At 42.1% G+C, this 18,816-nt stretch overlaps 1 protein-coding gene across 2 annotated transcripts; it reads right to left on the bottom strand.

The window, feature by feature from the left end:
* Positions 1-742: 742 nt before the first annotated feature.
* Positions 743-16,004, bottom strand: LOC132805798 (transcription factor Sp5-like). 2 transcript variants are annotated; one of them, XM_060821072.1, is made up of 3 exons: positions 15,897-16,004; positions 10,766-10,906; positions 743-2,605 (listed from the first exon to the last, which is right to left on the bottom strand). In XM_060821072.1, the coding sequence occupies exons 2-3, from the start codon at positions 10,790-10,792 to the stop codon at positions 1,634-1,636; spliced, it is 999 nt and encodes a 332-aa protein (XP_060677055.1). In that variant the 5' UTR covers positions 10,793-10,906; positions 15,897-16,004; the 3' UTR covers positions 743-1,633. The 2 variants fall into 2 exon arrangements, with proteins under 2 accessions (XP_060677055.1, XP_060677056.1); XM_060821073.1 differs by lacking the exon at positions 10,766-10,906.
* Positions 16,005-18,816: the final 2,812 nt, after the last annotated feature.

An 18,816-nucleotide genomic window follows, 5' to 3' on the forward strand; every position in this document is an offset into this window, starting at 1 on the left:
GATTGGGTTAGGATATCTGGTCAGCACGGACAGGTTGGACCGAAGGGTCTGTTTCCATGCTGTACAGCTCTATGACTCTAATGACGGAGAACGCATGAGTTTGGAAGACAGATTGGAGACATTTTCCTTGTAAGTCGAGGAATATATGGTGGTTTAATAGCTTTTAAAATAGTGAGGACTCTGAAATGGAGTGTAAGACCAACTGCTCCTAAACAAAGAAGATGCAAAAAAAAAAGCAGCAAAAATTAGGAAGTCAGCAAAAAGAAAATTCATACAATGAGTACTTCAGGTCTGAAAGCATTGCCAGAGTGTGGTACAGGCTGGTTTGAGAATGAGAGCACATTGATTAAATAGAAGTAATCTTCAAATGTACAGGGTTGTGGGGAAAGGACTGGAGGATGGCATTTGGTCATTTGAAGCACTAGTGCAGACATGGGCCGAATGGCCTCCTTCTGCTCCATAACAATTCAGAGATTCTCACCCTCGCCACCAATCCTTCACTTCCATTCCTAAAGATATCAAATTAATACAGAGACACTTTTCTACTTGCACTCAAGCTACTCCTGGCCTCAACACTGCCTGCTGACCTCTTAAGCAGGAGACGGGATTCCCCGATTTCAATCCCGATCTTACCAACTGCATTTTCAAATTGTAGATACCAAGGAAATAGACTTGAAGCCTCTCCCAAGCTTACGAAATGTACTTCCCTGCTGAGCAATAAATCAGATCACTCTGGAAACTGTTCGGTCGTGGAACTTTTTATTTACATATGATATTTGGCACATTCCTTAACACCTTTGGATGGTTCAAACACAATTCTATATCTTAAGTCAATTTCTAACATTAATGACTTCAGTCTTAAAAGGAAAGCAGTGTACAAGCCTACACAACAGCAGTCAATGGTGTCCTTGAAAATCAGCTCCTGGGAACATTGACTTACAGCCATGGGCAGAGATCATCTTTTTTAAGGAGATGAGACAAAGATGATCGAAAGTTGCCACTTTCAATGTGCACAATGTAGAGTTCTGCCAGAAGAGGAGTTGGTCCATAATTTAGGATTGTGAATGTTCAATATGGATCTATTGTCAATTAGTAGATCACTTTCAACCATTCTCAGTCATCACATCACTTCATGCTGTTTCTAATGCAGCATGGTTTAGAAATATACTGCGAACCGGGTATGTTATTTTAAGACCACTATCAACCAGATTTCTCCTTCAGTCTGAAATTCTTGAATTTCCTCATTTATCCCTTTTGTTTCCACAAAATACTGTTTTTGTCCTTCATGCTTCCTACTCCAGTAGGTCTTAAATCATCATCATCTTTCCCCACCCCACTTTTTCTGCTGAATAGGGGACCAGTATAAGGTTTCATGGGCACAGCCGGTCCAACATTCACATGTAATCCACAGCAAAAAGTTCAATATTCAGTGGTTGAGTGGGAATCCTGGCTGATTTGTCCCTTCCCTAGCCCAGGGACACTAAGCTCAACACAGTATCCCTTATTGCCACCCTGGCCGAGATCAGCCAACTCAACACAGAGCAGGGATCCAACTTCGGAACTGCCTGCACTGCATGGCTCAGTGGCACATGAACTGCACGTGTGCCAGAGCCATCAGGGAAGCTGCTTTTCCTTATTCCTTCTTAATGTTCTCCAGAGTCATGATGTGCTTCAGCAGTTTGTTTTGGTGGGTCTTGGTGTGTTTGGAGAGGTGATCACTCCTCATGAACCTTTTGCCACATTCCTGACAGCAGAAGCGCTTTTCCCCAGTATGTGTCCGTAGATGTCTCTGTAACTCATCAGACCTAGTGAAACTTTTCCCACAAAGGAGCCAGTTGCAAACAAAGGGGCGTTCCCCAGCATGCCATCGCAGGTGAGCCTTCAGGTGGGAAGTCTTTCCATAGACTTTCCCGCAGCCAGGAATATGGCAGATATGCTGTTTCTTCTTCCCCTGTTCCCTGCTGCTGTTGGGAGACTGGCAGTTGGGGCACCTACATCGCCGACAACGCCTGGAACAGTTTATAAGGCTCTTGGAAGAGCTCTGAAGTGCAGTTGGCAACTGGGTTTGATGGCCTGGAATTAAGGCTCTTCCAAATTGGAGATGGTTAAGATGGAGGGGATTGGGCTGTTGCATGCTCCACCAAGGGATTTCATCAGCATGACTTGGAGATACATGCCTGGACTGCAAAGCAGAAGAACTGGGAATGAAGTTGGAGAAGTTTGGAACAATTCCATTACCAGCATCGGGGCAAGAATAAGCAGAACTTGCAGGAACCGAAGTAGTCAAAATCTTCATGGAAGACAGCTCAAATGTGTAGACTGATTCTGCTGGAGGGGTCAGGGGGAGTTCACGTGAACCTAAAGCTGATGGTGCTGTTCCACAGGAATACTGAGCCTTCTGAGGACCGAATGACATTGTGCGAGAGGCTCCAAATGCTTCATTGCTCCAAAACTGGACCATTCCTGAAGTGGACTCCACAGAAGTATCATATTGAAGTGGAGGAATGTCTGCAGAGGTTGGTCCAACTGGTCCGACTCTTCCACAGGTAGCAGCCAACATGGACAGATACGTTACTGATGCTCGTGAAGAAAAAGATGGATGTTCCTACAAAAAAAAAGGAAGCGGTGGGGGGGGGGAAAGAAGAAAAAAAAATGGAAGAGAGAGTGTAAATAAAGTAAATTTTGGATTTGAACAAAAAAAAAGTCACCTTTTTAGTAATGTCACTACACTTTAGTTTCCCCCCCCAATCAGTTGATGAAAATAAAGTTATTCTACAAGAGGGAGATATAATGGGTACCTCCTGAAACCCACTCAGACCCACCTAGGAGACAGAAACTGCCATGGCATTGTGACAAAGAAATGTTGACATAGCAATCGTTGATTCAAAAGGAGGTGATCAAAACAAAAGTGACAAATTTAACATTTGTTAACAGCAACTGCATATTTTTGACATGAGATGCTTAGGCAGAAAACTCAGTTGTCACTCAAACAAACAAACAGTCAGTGGGGACCAAATCTTCTGTTAGAAGACCAGCGAGACCATAAGAAATAGGAACAGGAACATGGCTGATCCAATATTCCTCATGTCCATTTTCCTCCCCTTTCCCTATAACCCAACTGATCAAGAATTTTCAGCCTTAAAAATATACACAAGGGCTCTGCCCCAACCGCTTTGTGCTAAGGAATTCCAAAGACTCGAAACCCTCAGAAGAAATTCCTCATCTCAGTCTTAAATGGACATCCCTTTATTTGGATACTATGCTCGAGGGGAAACATCATCTCAGCATTCACCCTGTCAAGCTCCTTAATCTTACGTTTCAATGAGATTGAAATTACGTCTCATTCTTCTAAAATACCAACAAGTAAAAGTCCCAACCTGTTCAACCTTTGCTCAAAAGACAATCCCTCCACACCAGGGATCATCTTAGTGAAACTTCTCTGAACTGCCTCCAATGAAATGACGTCTTTCTCTAAATAAGGGACCAGAACTACTCAGTGTTCCAGATGTGGTCTCCCCAGCACCTTGAACAGATGTCCCTACTCATACACCAACCCTCTTGAAATAAGGACCAATATTCCATTAGCTTTCCTGGTTACCTGCTGCCCTTATGCACTAGCTTTATGGTCCATGCACAAGTCTCACAAGCAAGTTGTACAGTTGTAGTCACAAGTATACAATCTGATCAAGTTGCAACTTCCTCACTACTGGGGATGTTGCATGGGATAAAAGAGAGACATTAGCATTGTCACATGTAGACTGACCAGGTGTAAGGTTCACCATTGTATTGGTGTATCATCTAAATGGAGATCAGCACAAGTCATAGCCATACATTTTCTGCTCAATTTTTTTTCCCCTCCCTTTTGCAGGTAAGATTGAGGTGAACATTTTTTTTTAAATGCATAAGTTGTGAACACTGCTAGGACTTATTGCCTTCAAAAGTCTGAGTTGTACATTAGCAGCAGGGAGCTGGAAGATTTTTTTTCCCAGCAAAATGTTATCACTATCAGCTCTATAGTACAACATGCAAACTTCCATCAGTTGGTTTCGCAGGTAAAATGCATTGTTTGATGTGATTTAGCTACAGAAACCAAGACATCCCAGAGTTTAGCGTTCACCATGGAATTTGACATGGGGAATTTTTATATAATGGACAGGAATGGAGTTTTTTTAAAAAGTAGGTTTTGCTTTAGTTAGGAGAACGTGAGGACTGCAGATCAGAGCTGAAATATGGGTTGCTGGAAAAGCGCAGCAGGTTCCAGAGTCCTGAGGTCATGTTGCAGTTGTATAAGACTCTGGTGTGGCCACATCTGGAGTATTGTGTGCAGTTTTGGTCGCCATACTGTAGAAAGGATGTGGAGGCACTGGAACGGGTGCAGAGGAGGTTTACCAGGACGTTGCCAGGTATGGTAGGAAGATCGCATGAGGAAAGGCTGAGGCACTTGGGGCTGTTTTCATTGGAGAAAAGAAGGTTTAGGGGTGACTTGATGGAGGTGTACAAGATGATTAGGGGTTTAGACAAGGTTGACCATGAGAACCTTTTTCCACGTATGGAGTCAGCTATTACGAAGGGGCATAGCTTTAAATTAAGGGGTGGTAGGTATAGGACAGATGTTAGGGGTAGATTCTTTACTCAGCGAGTCGTGAGTTCATGGGATGCCCTACCAGTAACAGTGGTGGACTCTCCCTCTTTATGGGCATTTAAACGGGCATTGGATAGGCATATGGAGGATAGTGGGCTAGTGTAGGTTAGGTGGGCTTGGGTTGGCACAAGAGGGCCGAAGGGTCTGTACTGCGCTGTATTTTTCTATGTTCTAGGTCAGGTAGCATCTAAGGAACAGGAGAGTCGACGTTTCGGGCATAAGCCCTTCTTCAGGAATGAGGAGGGTGTGCCAAGCAGGCTAAGATAAAAAGGTTGGGGGGAGGGGCATTGGGAATGCAATAGGTGGAAGGAGGTTAAGGTGAGGGGGTGGGGCCGGAGAGGTCGGGAAGAAGATTGCAGATCAAGAAGGCGGTGCTGAGTCCGAGTGTTGGGACTGATATAAGGTGGGGGGAGGGGAAATGAGAAAGCTGGAGAAATCTGCATTCATCCCTTGTGGTTGGAGGGTTCCTAGGTGGAAGATGAGGCGCTCTTCCTCCAGGTGTTGTGTTGCCATGGTCTGGTGATGGAGGAGGCAAAGGACCTGCATGTCCTTGGCGGAATGGGAGTGGGAGTTGAAGTGTTGAGCCATGGGGTGGTTGGGTTGGTTGGTGCGGGTGTCCCAGAGGTGTTCTCTGAAACAGGCAATAAATGCTGGCCTGGCCAGTGCTACCCAAATCGCCTGAAATGGGTGGGGTCAAACTCCCACCGAACCAGGATTTTGAGTTTTTGTATTATAGCAGCAGTTGCTGGAGTCATGAAGCTGGGTGGAAGCTGCAGTACATCTCTCCCTGCCACTGTCTTCTCACGATGTTCTGTTACCCACTCCCCAGACTGGAGAACTGAGAGAGTCAGCATTTTTTAAATACACTGAAACTTGCCTTTTGCCAAGGGTGCGTTTATAGGGTGTTACTATATTGGAACAGTTAGTCAATGTATCGATTAGTTCATTAAACATTGATAGTTACAGTTAAGACAATTACTTAGATTAGATTAGTGTGGAAACAGGCCCTTCGGCCCAACAAGTCCACACCGACCCACTGAAGCGTAACCCACCCCAACCCATTCCCCTGCATCTAACACTACGGGCAATTTAGCATGGCCAATTCACCCGACCTGCACATTTTTGGACTGTGGGAGGAAACCGGAGCACCCAGAGAAAACCCACACAGACACAGGGAGAATGTGCAAACTCCACACAGTCAGTCGCCTGAGACGGGAATTGAACCCGGGTCTCTGGCGCTGAGAGGCAGCAGTGCTAACCACTGTGCCGCCCTAATTCTCATCTATTTTTACACTACAGTTAAAATAGTGTGTTTTGCTCAACAGTAGTCTGACCTATTGAATTGCATCTGGAATACAACACTTATTTTAAACATAAAGAAAAAAAAAGTTAGGGTCTAGACGATCTTCTGAATATATTTTGGAGGGGGTTTGGCTTGGTCTACAACATAAGTGACAGGTCCTACACACTGCCTCACGACAGACAGGGTATCTGTTTCAATGTTATCCAAGTTTGTGTTGTCCACAAAAAGGTCAGTGTCCCATTCCTCACAGATAACAAGAACTGTTTATAGTTATTGGTCTTTGTTACATAAGGAGGAGGACTGTAAAGTGTATTGGAAGTAGATCAAGAGATGATTTATCAGAGTCATATCTGGATTGGTTGGGTTATCTTACAAAAAGGAAAAGGTTGGGCTTGACAGGGTGGGGGGTGGTGATGTCTAGAACTAGGAGTCACTGTTTCAAATTAGTGGTGCTGCCCATTTAAACCAAGGCAAATTTGAGGGTTGCAAGTCTTTGAAACTCTCTGCTTTAATCATCTTAGTAACAAAAAGAAAAAAAGGGTCTTGAAATATTTTGAAAGGCAGAGGAAGTTTGAGGAACCACGAGGTGAAAAGGTTATCAGGGATAGTTGGGAATGTGGAGTCAGCTTTTTATTTTGCATGGTGTGGCATCTTAAAAAAAAAAGGGGGCAGAAATGCCTACTGCTGTTCTTAATTCATGTGAGCATACGTACACTCTTGTGGGGAAAAGCAGGGGAAAAAAACCCAAGACAAAATTAGCCAAGGTGACCGCTGCCACCTTGCTGCAAGTGAACAGATGCCAGGACTGCCAAAACGGTTCACAAGACACAAAGACACTAACAAAAGAAATAGGAGTGGCCCCGGAAGTCTGCTGTGTCATTCAGAAAGATCCTGGATGGATTTTTAACCTTGTTTCCACTTCCCTTACACTATTCCCATTTCCCCTTAACTCCCTTAGATCTGTGAAGATCATAGAATCCCAACAGTGTGGAAGCAGACCATTCTGCCCACTGAGTCAGCACAATCCCACCAAAGACCATGCTATCCCCATAACCCCACATTTACCAATGGCTAATCATTACGAAGTTGAAGGCATGTACTGTACTTGAGTGTGAATGCTGTTCTGAACCAAGAGATTACAAACATCTGAGTATAAGACTAGATGGCAGTCCCAAAGTGTACTGGAAAATTGACAATACGTAACAAGTGGCTGTGAAATAGATACTGGAGTTGGTGGCTGTTTTGACAACAATTCGAATTCAACCAGTTTAAATTGCATCCCAGGATACTAAAATCCAATAGGAGTTTGATTTTATTGTTTCACCAACATTGAACCACTGAGACTATCCAATGTTGGGGATATAAGAGTGCGGACATTTTGAAAGTTGCAGGGAACAACTGCCATAGAGACAGACCCAAGAAATTAGGAATATAGGAAACATATTTGCAGTAAAAAAAAATGACAGCACAGGGAGATCTTCAGCCAGAAGACAGACAGACACCAAAGATGACAGCAGCTGTGCGATTTTGAAATTAAATTGATGTAATTTTATTGGAGCAGCATATTGTTAGAGTTAAGGCAGACAAGAAGCAGTTAAGAGAAAGGGGTGTGGGGGGGCTTGGAGTTGTGAATAGTTGCTATTTAATGTTCATTTGAGAGAGTTAAAGAAAATAACATCAATTTATTTTTTAACTAGTGGGATTTGGGAGTTCTCCAACATTCATTTTAAACAGATTAAGAGATGAGGTGAGCTTTTCTGGGCACTTGGTTTAATTAACAGAGAGGTTCACCACCATGTCGTAACATAATCCACCTGACCTGCACATCTTTGGACTGTGGGAGGAAACCCATGCAGACAGTGGGAGAACGTGCAAAGATAGTCAACAACTGAGCATCCACAGCCCTTGGATAGAGAATTCCAAAAGATTCACAACCAAGTGAAGAACTTTCAGTCCTGAACTATCAATTTCTTAAATCTGAGACAAAGACCCCTAACCTCTCAACATATACTCCATCAAGCCCTCCCAATTTTATACAAAAAAAAAATCAATGATCTCACCACTCATTCTTCTAAACTTGAGATTATTGGCCCATTCTATGCTGTCATCCCAAGAACTAATTGAGTACACTACCAATAGTTACTGCCTAGTTTACCCATATGACAACTACTCAAGTGAGTTCAACACTACATGGAACTTTATCTCAGCCTGAATAAACTAGTTATTTTATTGCAAGTGAACAGAGAGATGTTACAAAGCTGGAACACTACCTTGAATTAAAGTGTACAAAAAGTTTAAAAAAAAACATCACAACACCAGGTTATAGTCCAACAGGTTTAATTGGAAGCACACTCGCTTTCAGAACGCCACTCCATCAGATGACAGGTGGAGGGTTCAATCCTAGACACAAATTTTTGCTATAAATTCTACAGTGTGATGTAACTGAAATTATACATTGAAAAATTGATTGTCTGTTTGTCTGTCAAGCCTAACAGACAATCAATTTTTCAATGTATAATTTCAGTTACATCACACAGTAAATTTTTGCTATAAATTCTGTGTTACGATCGAGCCCTCCACTACCCCCTGATGAAGAAGCGTCGCTCCGAAAGCGAGTGTGCGTCCAATTAAACCTGTTGGACTATAAGCTGGTGTTGTGTGATTTTTAAACTTTGTACACCCTAGTCCAACACCGGCATCTCCAAATCTTGAATTAAGTAGCGATTGTAGGACTTGACCCCAGGCGAAAACTCAAAAGGCTGAAGTCAAGGATTGACATCAAGATGTTGTTTTTATATATATAAAAAAAATAAAAAGGACAACTGACATGGAATAGACAAGGGTGGTGGAGGCAAAAATGTTCAAGTGGTCTGAGAGCAATTGAATGCTTAGTAGTTGTGAATTCCAGGTGGACAATCTATGTGGGCTTAAAATTACTTTCTTCATCTGTAATTATCTTAAAACAGTTCTCAAAATTTAAAGTGATTTTTTTTAAAAACTGGAGGTTATTTGAAAATACAAACAAGTGACTTTTAGTGCTCACAAGACTATGACAGGATAAGGAACCCATGTTGATGGTCAAAATGAAATGTACAAAGTCAGCCATAATAGATCAGGCTTGAGGTTAAATGCCATCTTCCCTTTCCAATAAAGGAACTGATGGCTTCCCCACAGAAAATTACAACTGAACCTTTCTTTAAAAGAAGGAGCAGCTTTGAATCGATTGTAACAAGGTCAGCCAGGTGGCCCTCCAGAGTTCCCTGATTAGGCTAGATTCCCAGCCCAATCAGGGAGTCCTGACAGATACAAAACAGGAGTGTCAGGCATCCTGCTCACTCAGCTGGCTGAGCAAGCCAGATCAGTGTCAAGGACCGTCCACGCGTAAATAAAGGGGAACTTGGTGACAGGATAGCAGCCGCTAGAGGGGAGAGTTTTGCCAGGACTGAAACTTTCTCCAGAGTCTGATATCGTCAGCTGCAATTGGAAAAATTTTAAATCTTTACAGACTCTTACACCACCAATGGTACGGCCACTAGATCTGCCAGGAGGTAGCTCAGCGCACTCATTTCCTGCTTGACCTCACAGACGGTGTTTCGATTTGTAGTTATAAGCACTTAGAATTAGAGCTGACCTCTAAATTTAGCCTGAAGCCATGGGCAGCACTGCCTTGTCCTCAGAGTAGACCAAGGAGGAGTTTGTGGCCTGTTATTATGTACAAATTTATGTTATTATGTAAAAACAGGTATTGGTAGAATTTCCTGACTCCAAATGTGATTGCTAAACCTTCCTTCGCCATCTGGGCATATTTATGCACTGCATTAGCCAAAGTCCTGCATGCATTGGCTATTGGGTGTTCCTCTCCATTAGGCCACCCCGTGAGTTAATACTACCCCAATGCCATATAGGAAGGCATATGTTAACAGATCTCACTTGGAATCGGTGTGCCAACACCATCGAGGAGGATAGATGTTTCTTTACTTCCCTGAAAAGCTACGGCTTACTTACACAACCATTTCCACAGCTGACCCTTATTTAAGAGTCCATGCAAAAGGTGCCAGAACGGAGGCCAGATGATGTATGAACTTTCCATAATAATTCACCAGTCCAAGGAAATACCCAAGCTCTGGTATAGCTTTGATCACCCGATCTTCCACTGAAAGGTGGCACAGGATGACAATACTGCAAATGACAGTCCCATATTGGTACAAATCCTTATAGTTATGTCCAGCATTGTGAAGAACAACCCTCCAGCCAGCTTTACACACAAATCCTCAAAGCAAGGGATTGGGTATTTATCCAGCAGAGGAAAAAAAAGTGGTTGACCTGTTTGTTCAAAATCCCCACAAAGGTGAACCAATCTGTTGGGTTTCACAAATCTATGCTGTCCATTCCACAAACTGGACTGATTTGAAGATTCCTTTGTTTCCCAGCCTCCTGATTTCTGCCTCTACTTTCGCTCGTAAAGGTTAAATGGAACTGAGCAGGCCTTGCAAAAAAATCATAGAATTGCTTCCTGGTCAACATGCAAGGTGGCCTTGGCTCCTTTGATAGTACCTAGACCTTCCTGGGTGGGTGGGTTGGGGGTGGTGGTGGTGAAGGTCTGGATATTTAATTAAGACTTCACTCAGGCAGCCATTTTCTAAGTCAAAAAATTGTGACCCAATCTAGGTGAATCTTTCTCAACCAATTTCACCCCATTACACTTTGGTCTGAGCCTTTTACTACAGTCAATGGGAACTCAACCAGCTGCTTCTCATATGATCCACATGCTTTTTCAGGACCATCATAACTACTTGAATTCTATACATCATGGACCTGACCTCACTTCGACCATGCCTCTTCCCCATGCATGGCCATTCTGGCGGTTCCTACTCCAACCTTCATCTCTCGAAGGAAATGGTCTCGCTTCATGGAGTCTTGTGTCCGCATTGATTTCCGCATCCGGAACGCCAAACTTGAAACTGAAAAAAAGAGTTCTGATTGGGCTACCAGAAAGTCAGATATGATCATTTGTGGAATTGGAGTCTCACGATTTTACTCCCTCCTCTAGAAAAGTAGATTACTTCATTATTTTGCTACTGAATCACTATTTCTGCTATGAGCATGTTGATTTGTGGGGATTATTTTCCAAAGAGTATTTTGACTAGAATGGAACCTGAAATAGACAATTACACAAATATAGTTAAAGCAAACCATGTCACACCCCCAGCAACAACTGACCGCCTTAATTCTTTCATCCATGGAACATGGGCATTGCTGGCTAGGTTGGCATTTATCGCTGAGGGCACTTAAGAGGCAGCCACATTGTTGTGGGCCTAGAGGCACATGTAGGCGAGACCAGGTAAGGAAGACAGACTCCCTTCCCCAAAAAGGGGCATTAGTGAACCAAATTAAGACAATGTTCCACCAACCCATGTTATTTAAAAAAAAAATAGGTAGATATCCACTAATAGGATTGGATATATACTGCATTCAAATATCTTGTCCACCTCCAAATATCTGAACTCAAGTACCTGATGAAGGAGGAGCAATGCTCTGAAAGCTTGTACTTCCAAATAAACCTGTTGGACAATAACCTGCTGTTGTAATTTTTAACCTTTGTCTATCCCAGTCCAACACCGGCTGCTCCACATGAACTCAAGTCAACAGCAAGCCACTTAATTCCCCAAAGGTCTGTACCTTTGAGAGAAGAGAAACATTAGGAGAGAGAAAAAAAAGAGCATGGATAGTTTTAAAATCCTGGCAACATTTAAAATGAAGCTGCAGGCATTGAACAGAATTGAAGTAGGAGCATGAATTTAGGAAACAGCAGACAAGAATTGTCTCAAGATTGTTCCTCACTTAAAAGAGGGGCTGGATTGCAACATAGAATACCACACCATAGTACAGGCCCATCAGCCCTCGATATTGTGCCAACCTTTTATCCTACTTTAAAAAAGGAGAAATAAATCTAAAATTTTTACTATCATCCACATGCCTATCCAAGAGTTGCTTACACATCCCTAATGTTTCTGACTAACAATTTTTAAAAAATCTTTAAGAGTGTTCACCATGGACAAAAACTCCATTAGCAAAGTACTTTAGTCAGAAATTCTCATGAAATTTTGATACTTACCAAAATGCAACATATTTTGTTCTTGAGATTCAATACTAGCCTTGGTGCAATAATTAACTGGTTGAGAGAACTTTTTAAAAAATTGCTTAAATTTTTTATCTCCACAACTCATGATCACAAACATCCCATTGCAGCAGGTGAAGTTACACAAGATGTGTTTCAGAAGGTAATTTCAGCCAATATGGTAACTAACAGCTGTAAATCATGCCAAAAGGCTTCCAATTAGCCAGAATTCACAGGAAAATATTTAGCTGACAAAAGGATTACTCGACCAAATAGAAAGAACACCACTTTGAATTACTCATCTATTAAAGCAAATCTAATTGATTGTACTTCAAGCAAAACAATGTCAAGATCACAATTAATCCATACAGAGTCACCCAGGGAATTTTGATCATTTCTACAGTGTGATACAGACAAAGGCAGTTCTATATTTATATTCACAAATGTAAGTTTTGTAGGTAGTCGCTGTTAAAGACAAATTTATCCCAACACTACAGCAGTTACCATAAGTGGTTTATAGCCATTACATTAACAAAATCAAATATTAGGTAGCTAAATGAATAAGGGCAGATGTCCTTTGTTTTATTACGACAGAGGGTCTCCATGCTGTGTGTCTATGTGCGTACTATGAGGGCCTCCACTTCTGACCTTGAAGACATGGTGACCCTCAAGTTAAATCCCCACCAGTCACCTCGGTCTAATGAGAGAGCGCAGCCTGATGAAATGGACCTATCATCTTCTGGGACTATGGTAACTTTACTTACTATGCAGGTTTGAAAAGGTAACTCAGTACAACTTAATGTAGTCTCAGTGAAGTTTTTAAAAAGCAAAACCGGAGAGTGTGATTGTATGAAATTCAAGTTAAAGCCTTTTTATTCAAAGAATGCACTCATTTAGCCTCCACTAATTCACACCCTGGTTAGACTTCACAAAGGGAATTCAAAATAGGTCTTCAGTGGAATGTAGCCCTTTGTGTGCTTTAGAAGTCGGCCACAGAGACTAAATGGTGGGTTTTAACTGCACCCCCGTTCCAAATTCATAGGTGAACCGTGCTCAAATTGCTAGCACTCTTATTGAAGTCAGGTGGTTTTGGTACAGAATCACTTAGTCGAGTGAAAGCAATCAAGGTGACATTCCTGCACCATACTGAGGGACTATTGTGCTGTTGGAAGTGCTGTCCTTCAGCTGAAGGACAAGACAGTACATCCAGTTAAGTGTATTTTGCAGAAAGCAGAGAAACTATCCCCAGTGTCTTGGGCAATATTTGGGCCACCCTTGGATTAGCACTTGCAGCCATAAACCTCTGATAAAAACAAACATTCATACAAGGATCATGTAATGTCAACATCAGGCTGACAGCAAACGACGTTACGATCATTCACTTCAGATTTCTACGAGTGTGTAACAGCGCACCCTAACACAAGGCTAAATCTTCATCAGCTCAGTGCTAACCTATGCAAAAATTAGCCCTCCTGCACTATACTATGCTGTTGAAAACACCTTAGAAATGACCATTGCAAACCGCCAGCACTTACAGATTTGATGAAAAAGTGACCATCCACTGTTGCATGAAGGTATACCAATTGCAAAAAACATTTCAAAAGGGGAATACATAACTTATATTTGTGTAGCAAGCCAAAAAAAAAGTGCCCAAAAGAAAAGATTAGGTGAGAAGTCAATGCCAGTGGGGTTTAAACACATGTGCACTTGAGAAGCAGTCACTATTTATAAAGAGACAAGAAAAGGACAAATATTGCCAAGTTAATTTACAACACAGGTGGCCATTCAGTCCATTAATCCACACCAGCTACTCATGGAGCAAAACTATTGCCTTTCTGGGGTTGGGGGGTGGATTTGGTTTATCTTAAAAAGTGTTTTTCTTTTATAGAAAACAGTATCTGTATTGAGGAAAAAGAACTTTACCTAATCCTCTTCATTTGAGCTATACAGGTTTCAACAGTAGGACAGGGAGGGAGAATTGGGGTAAAAAAAACCAAACTGGCCACTTTGAAGCTCTTAATCATCTTAAATTAGTTGGAGATTTGACTTTAATCATAACACCTGAGAAATTAGAGCATGTGTGATCTTGAAAACCATTGCACTTGCATCAATTCCAGCTGCTCAACTAAAAAAATTCCTCCACTAAATTAATCTGAACTCCTGTCCCAGCCACTTCAACGCCACACTTGGTGGAGCCCCTAAAGTTCAAACTATTATGTGAAACTGCTTTGAGCTCAGTGGGGGCCACCTTCACAGCTACCAATTCCGCAACCAAGGGAATGGAAGTGACACTTTTCACTGTTTACCCTCAACTTTTCAAAAAAAAGTTATAAAAACCACATTAGGTCTCCATAGTGAGGGAGGTTTCAACCCTTTCATAGCAACATCCAAACTAGGGTGTAGATAAGCCCATTTCACAACATACAAAAGTAATCAAAGACAGGAGGGCACAGATTTAAGATATCAGAAGGCAGACAGAGACAAAACAAGGAGCAACTCTTTCTGGCAAGTTCTGATCCAGAATGCACTGCTTGAAAGCATTGGAAACAAGTCCAAAAGTAACTTATTTACAAAAAAAGGAATTGGGTATGTACTTGAAAGGGAGATGATTTTGGAACAGAACAAAAAAATAGGTATTAGCACAATGAGCTAAGTGGCTTTATTTCTGTGGGCAAGACATTCCATGTTAAAAAAATTCAGAACAAAAACTGGGAAAAGTTGGGAATTTTACATTTGTTTCCCCCATCCACTTGGCTACTCAACCGGTTTTACTCATTTAAAACGTTAAACAGCTCACAATTACTTACAATTAGCACACAATCAACTGTGCTTCAGCAGGAAGTTCTATTCGAGTAAGAAAATTCATTCCAAAACGCTGATTAAAAAAAAGCTGGTTGTGTGCTCATTGATTCAATATGATGAAAGTCTCCTTACTAACATTGAGATACTCCAACAAAAAAAGATCCCTTATAGAAAAAGGATGAAAGGAATTACCCATTATAACACATCCGCGCGTAATTCGAGTTGAAGTACGAATTTTGTCCACGCGATTGAAGTGAGAAACCAGAATCCCCAATCAAAACACGAGAGTTAGCATTATTTCTTCGAGAATGGATAAGTACTTCGAGGAGATAAAGTAATGTAGCTGCTCTAGAGCTTCTTTTACAGCACTATCGTGATTACATTGGGGTTAGGATTTAGAGATGCCGGTGTTGGACTGGGGTGTACATAGTTAAAAATCACAACACCAGGTTATAGTCCAACAGGTTTAGTTGGAAACACACTAGCTTTCGGAGCGACCAAAGCCAGTGTACTTCCAACTAAACCTGTTGGACTATAACCTGATATGTGATTTTTAAGATTGGGGTTATTTAGCGTTGGATCTAGATGCTAAATCTAACAAGAAGTTTCTAAAAACAAACCGATTTATAAAACCCATATTAAAAAGGGAACTAAACTGTAGGACGCCGTGCGGTCGAGAGACGCTATATAAATGCAATTAGTTGTAAACTACACCATATTTTCCTCTTTCGCTAGTTATTTTTTTCCCTATATTTTAAAAGGAGGGAGGAGAAATTCAAATTCACAACACGGGAAAAGATTGACTGATCTCAGGATCTAAAAAAGTGGTGAAAATTAACTGGATGAACAGCAATAGACATTTTTTTAAAAATGAACCAGTATTTGCTTAGAAATCAACACCCAAACAAAAAAAAACCTTGATTTTGAAACAAAAATGTGCTGAGAGCAAATTTGAAAAAAAAATCGTCAACAGAGGTAGTAAACTCAACTTGACATTGAACATATTTAACGTGATATTAAATCACACTGACCTGCAGATAACGCTCACCCCACAAGTGAGTCCATTCACCAAGCCCCTGAACAGGCTTTCAACACTGGCAAGCTAATTTCAAACAAAAAAAAATCACCTCTCCTTGGCTATTTCCTGGCTCCAAGCTTTGTTCATTGGAATATAATCTGCTTTTCCTTCCCCCCCCCTACAAAAAAAGACAAAAGTTTTTGGCCCCTTATCAGCCAATAACAGGCAAGGCTTTAGAAGGCAGCCGCCTCGCAGTGATTTGAATGGCTTGGGCTCTTTTCAATCAGAAGTCATCACCGTCTGGGAGATCTCCACATCCTGAGATAATTGGCTTGACTTGATCAAAAAAGGGAACCATCCCACAGGAAATCAGCCCTCATTCACAGTACAGTTCGCAGTGTCTCAAATGAAAGCTTTCAAACCCAGTCAAGGGGTTCAAAACAACACAAACACACCCCCTCCCCCAAAAAGTTTAATTCAATTGGTTTCAAAATCGCGATTTAAAAACCCCACCTTCGATTCGAGATACCTTTTATTAAAAAATCCACCTTCAATCTTTGCAGCAAACCTCACTTTTAATGTCTGTGTTATCCGTGAGGACAGTAACTCGACCTTTACCAAACCGCTTCACCAATTCGATGGGGAGTGTCGTTTGGTCAGAGTTCGCAGTTAGAAAGGCCATCGGATTCACGTGCAGTCGGTTTTTGAAGGCGCTAAGACGGGGCCTCCTTCCTTGAGGTAAAGTCGCCCCTCATTTTGGTGCTCAGGGCTGGTGCTCTCAAAGGCCGAGGCGCCCTCCCTTCCAAAATAAATGTTAACAATGGCATTTATAATTTACAGATTTACATGTTTTATTAATTATATTGGGTAGTGTCAAATGATTAGATTTGTCTATTTGGGACAATTGATAATAGAGGTGGCAGGTATGACCCAGAAGTTAGAAGTAGTCCTGTGAATGGTGTGTTACCAAGTAAAAAGAGGAAAAATCTCATTAAGATGTTGCAATCTGTCCATTTTCCTGTACGCCTCAGAACCTAGATGGTAAAATCTATGGGATAAAGTCGAGCTCATTGAGATGTGGATGCTAAGCCATGCTAAAATATCCCAGAAACAAACTGTAAGACAAGTGAAGAGCTTGTTGAAATCACAAGAGTAAAAAGTGACATCCAGAAAAGAGAATGACAGTATTACAGCTGTTTTAATCAGAGATGAGAAGCTCCAGGGTTTTTTGTTCTATGGGGCAAAGTTGAGGACAGCAGAAAGAGAGGTCAACCCAAGTGTAGTCAGATGATGGAAGTCAGAGTGGTTCCAGATACTTCACTGGTTACTACATTTGTGCTTAGAAAATGAGTTGATTCTTGCTATTTTACAAGGAGTTATGACACTTTGCAAAGATTTATATGTGGTTATCATCCTCAAATCAGAAACTTTTGTTATTCACTCAAGGTGTATGGCTGTTGCTGGCTATTGCAGCAAACTCGTGACGCAAAACCCCAGCCAGCAGATACCCAGATGTTGTCACATAATGATTGGCTCTCTGTATTGCAGCACTTGGTACAGGCTGTGTTTGGTGATTCTCTGCACTAAATGTATTAGTTTGACTGTAAAATCAACCTATCAGAAATCTTTGTGCTATGATGTACATGTCCTGATTAATTCCACAATCAGGCCCCACTTCTTACCTCCAGCATTCTGTCGAAATGGTGAGCAGAGCTGAAGGTTACCGATGAATGAGACCAGGAGTCTGTTTGATTCCATTCGCCTGGAATACCAGCCCTTCACTTTCCCTAGTGCAGCATCCAGCTAATTCTGAAATGAGTGCACTGGTCTGACCTTAGCTGGTCTTCCTAGTGCCCACTCCTCTGTAAAAGGGGTACACAGCTCCAGCTACTGATCCATCTCTGTATAAATCCCTTCTCTCAGGTGAACATGAAAAACTACCTGTTGTAACAAAGGACTGAGAGTCTGTCCTAGAATCAAGGCCAGAATGTATCTCCCAGTCAATATCATTCACGACACTGAAGGAATGGCGATATATTTCCAAGTCAGGATAGTGAGGGACTTGGAGGGGAACCTGCAAGGGGTAGTACTCCCATGTCTCTGCTGCCCTTGTCCTTTTAGATGGAAGTGGTGGTGGGTTTGGAAGGTGCTGCCTGAGGATCTTTGATGAGTGTCTGCAGTGCATCTTGTAGATGGTACACACTGCTGTTACTGAGCATCGGTGGGGGAAGGAGTGGATGTGGGGCCAAAAAAACTGGCTGCTTCGTTCTGGATGACGTCAAGTATCTTAAGACCATCAGAAATAGAAACAGGAGTAAGCTGTTTGGCCTCTCCAGTTTGCTGCACCATTGAACAGCATCATGGCTGATTTGACATTCCCTACGTCCACTCTCCTGCTCTTTTCCCCATAACCCTTGATTCTCAACTGATCGAGAATCTCTCTATCCCAGCCTTAACTATATACAAGGACTCTGCCCCCACGGCTCTCTGTGGCAACGAGTTCCAAACTCGCTGAGAGAAGAAATTCCTCCTCCTCTCAGTCTTGAATTGGCACCCTTTTTTCTGGTCCTAAACTCTCCCATGAGGGAAACTTCCTCTCAGCATTTACCCTGTCGAGCCCCTGAGGAATCCAACATGTTACACTGAGATCAGCTCTCATCCTTCTCAACTCCAGGGAGTAGAGTCCCAACCTGTTTCACCTTTTCTCCACAGCAGGGATCATCCTAATGAACTTTCTCTGAACTGTCTCCAATGAAATGACATCTTTCCTTCAATAAGGGACCAGAACTGCTCACAGTGCCCCAGATGTGGTCTCCCCAGCACCTTGTACAGTTACAGTGAGACTTCCCTACTCTTATACTCCAACCCCCTTGGAATAAGGGCCAACATTCCCTGACCCTTCCTGATTCCCTGCTGCCCCTGTGTGCTAGCTT

Source organism: Hemiscyllium ocellatum, chromosome X, assembly GCF_020745735.1.
Source record: "Hemiscyllium ocellatum isolate sHemOce1 chromosome X, sHemOce1.pat.X.cur, whole genome shotgun sequence".
Lineage (NCBI taxonomy): Eukaryota > Metazoa > Chordata > Chondrichthyes > Orectolobiformes > Hemiscylliidae > Hemiscyllium > Hemiscyllium ocellatum.

Coding starts and splice junctions, on each gene's coding strand:
- LOC132805798 (XM_060821072.1), bottom strand. CDS start 10,792: ATGGGGAAGAGGCATGGTCGAAGTGAG. Junction 2,606..10,765: donor AGAGGCATGGTCGAAGTGAG/GTCAGGTCCATG, acceptor TTTTTTTTGTAG/GAACATCCATCTTTTTCTTC.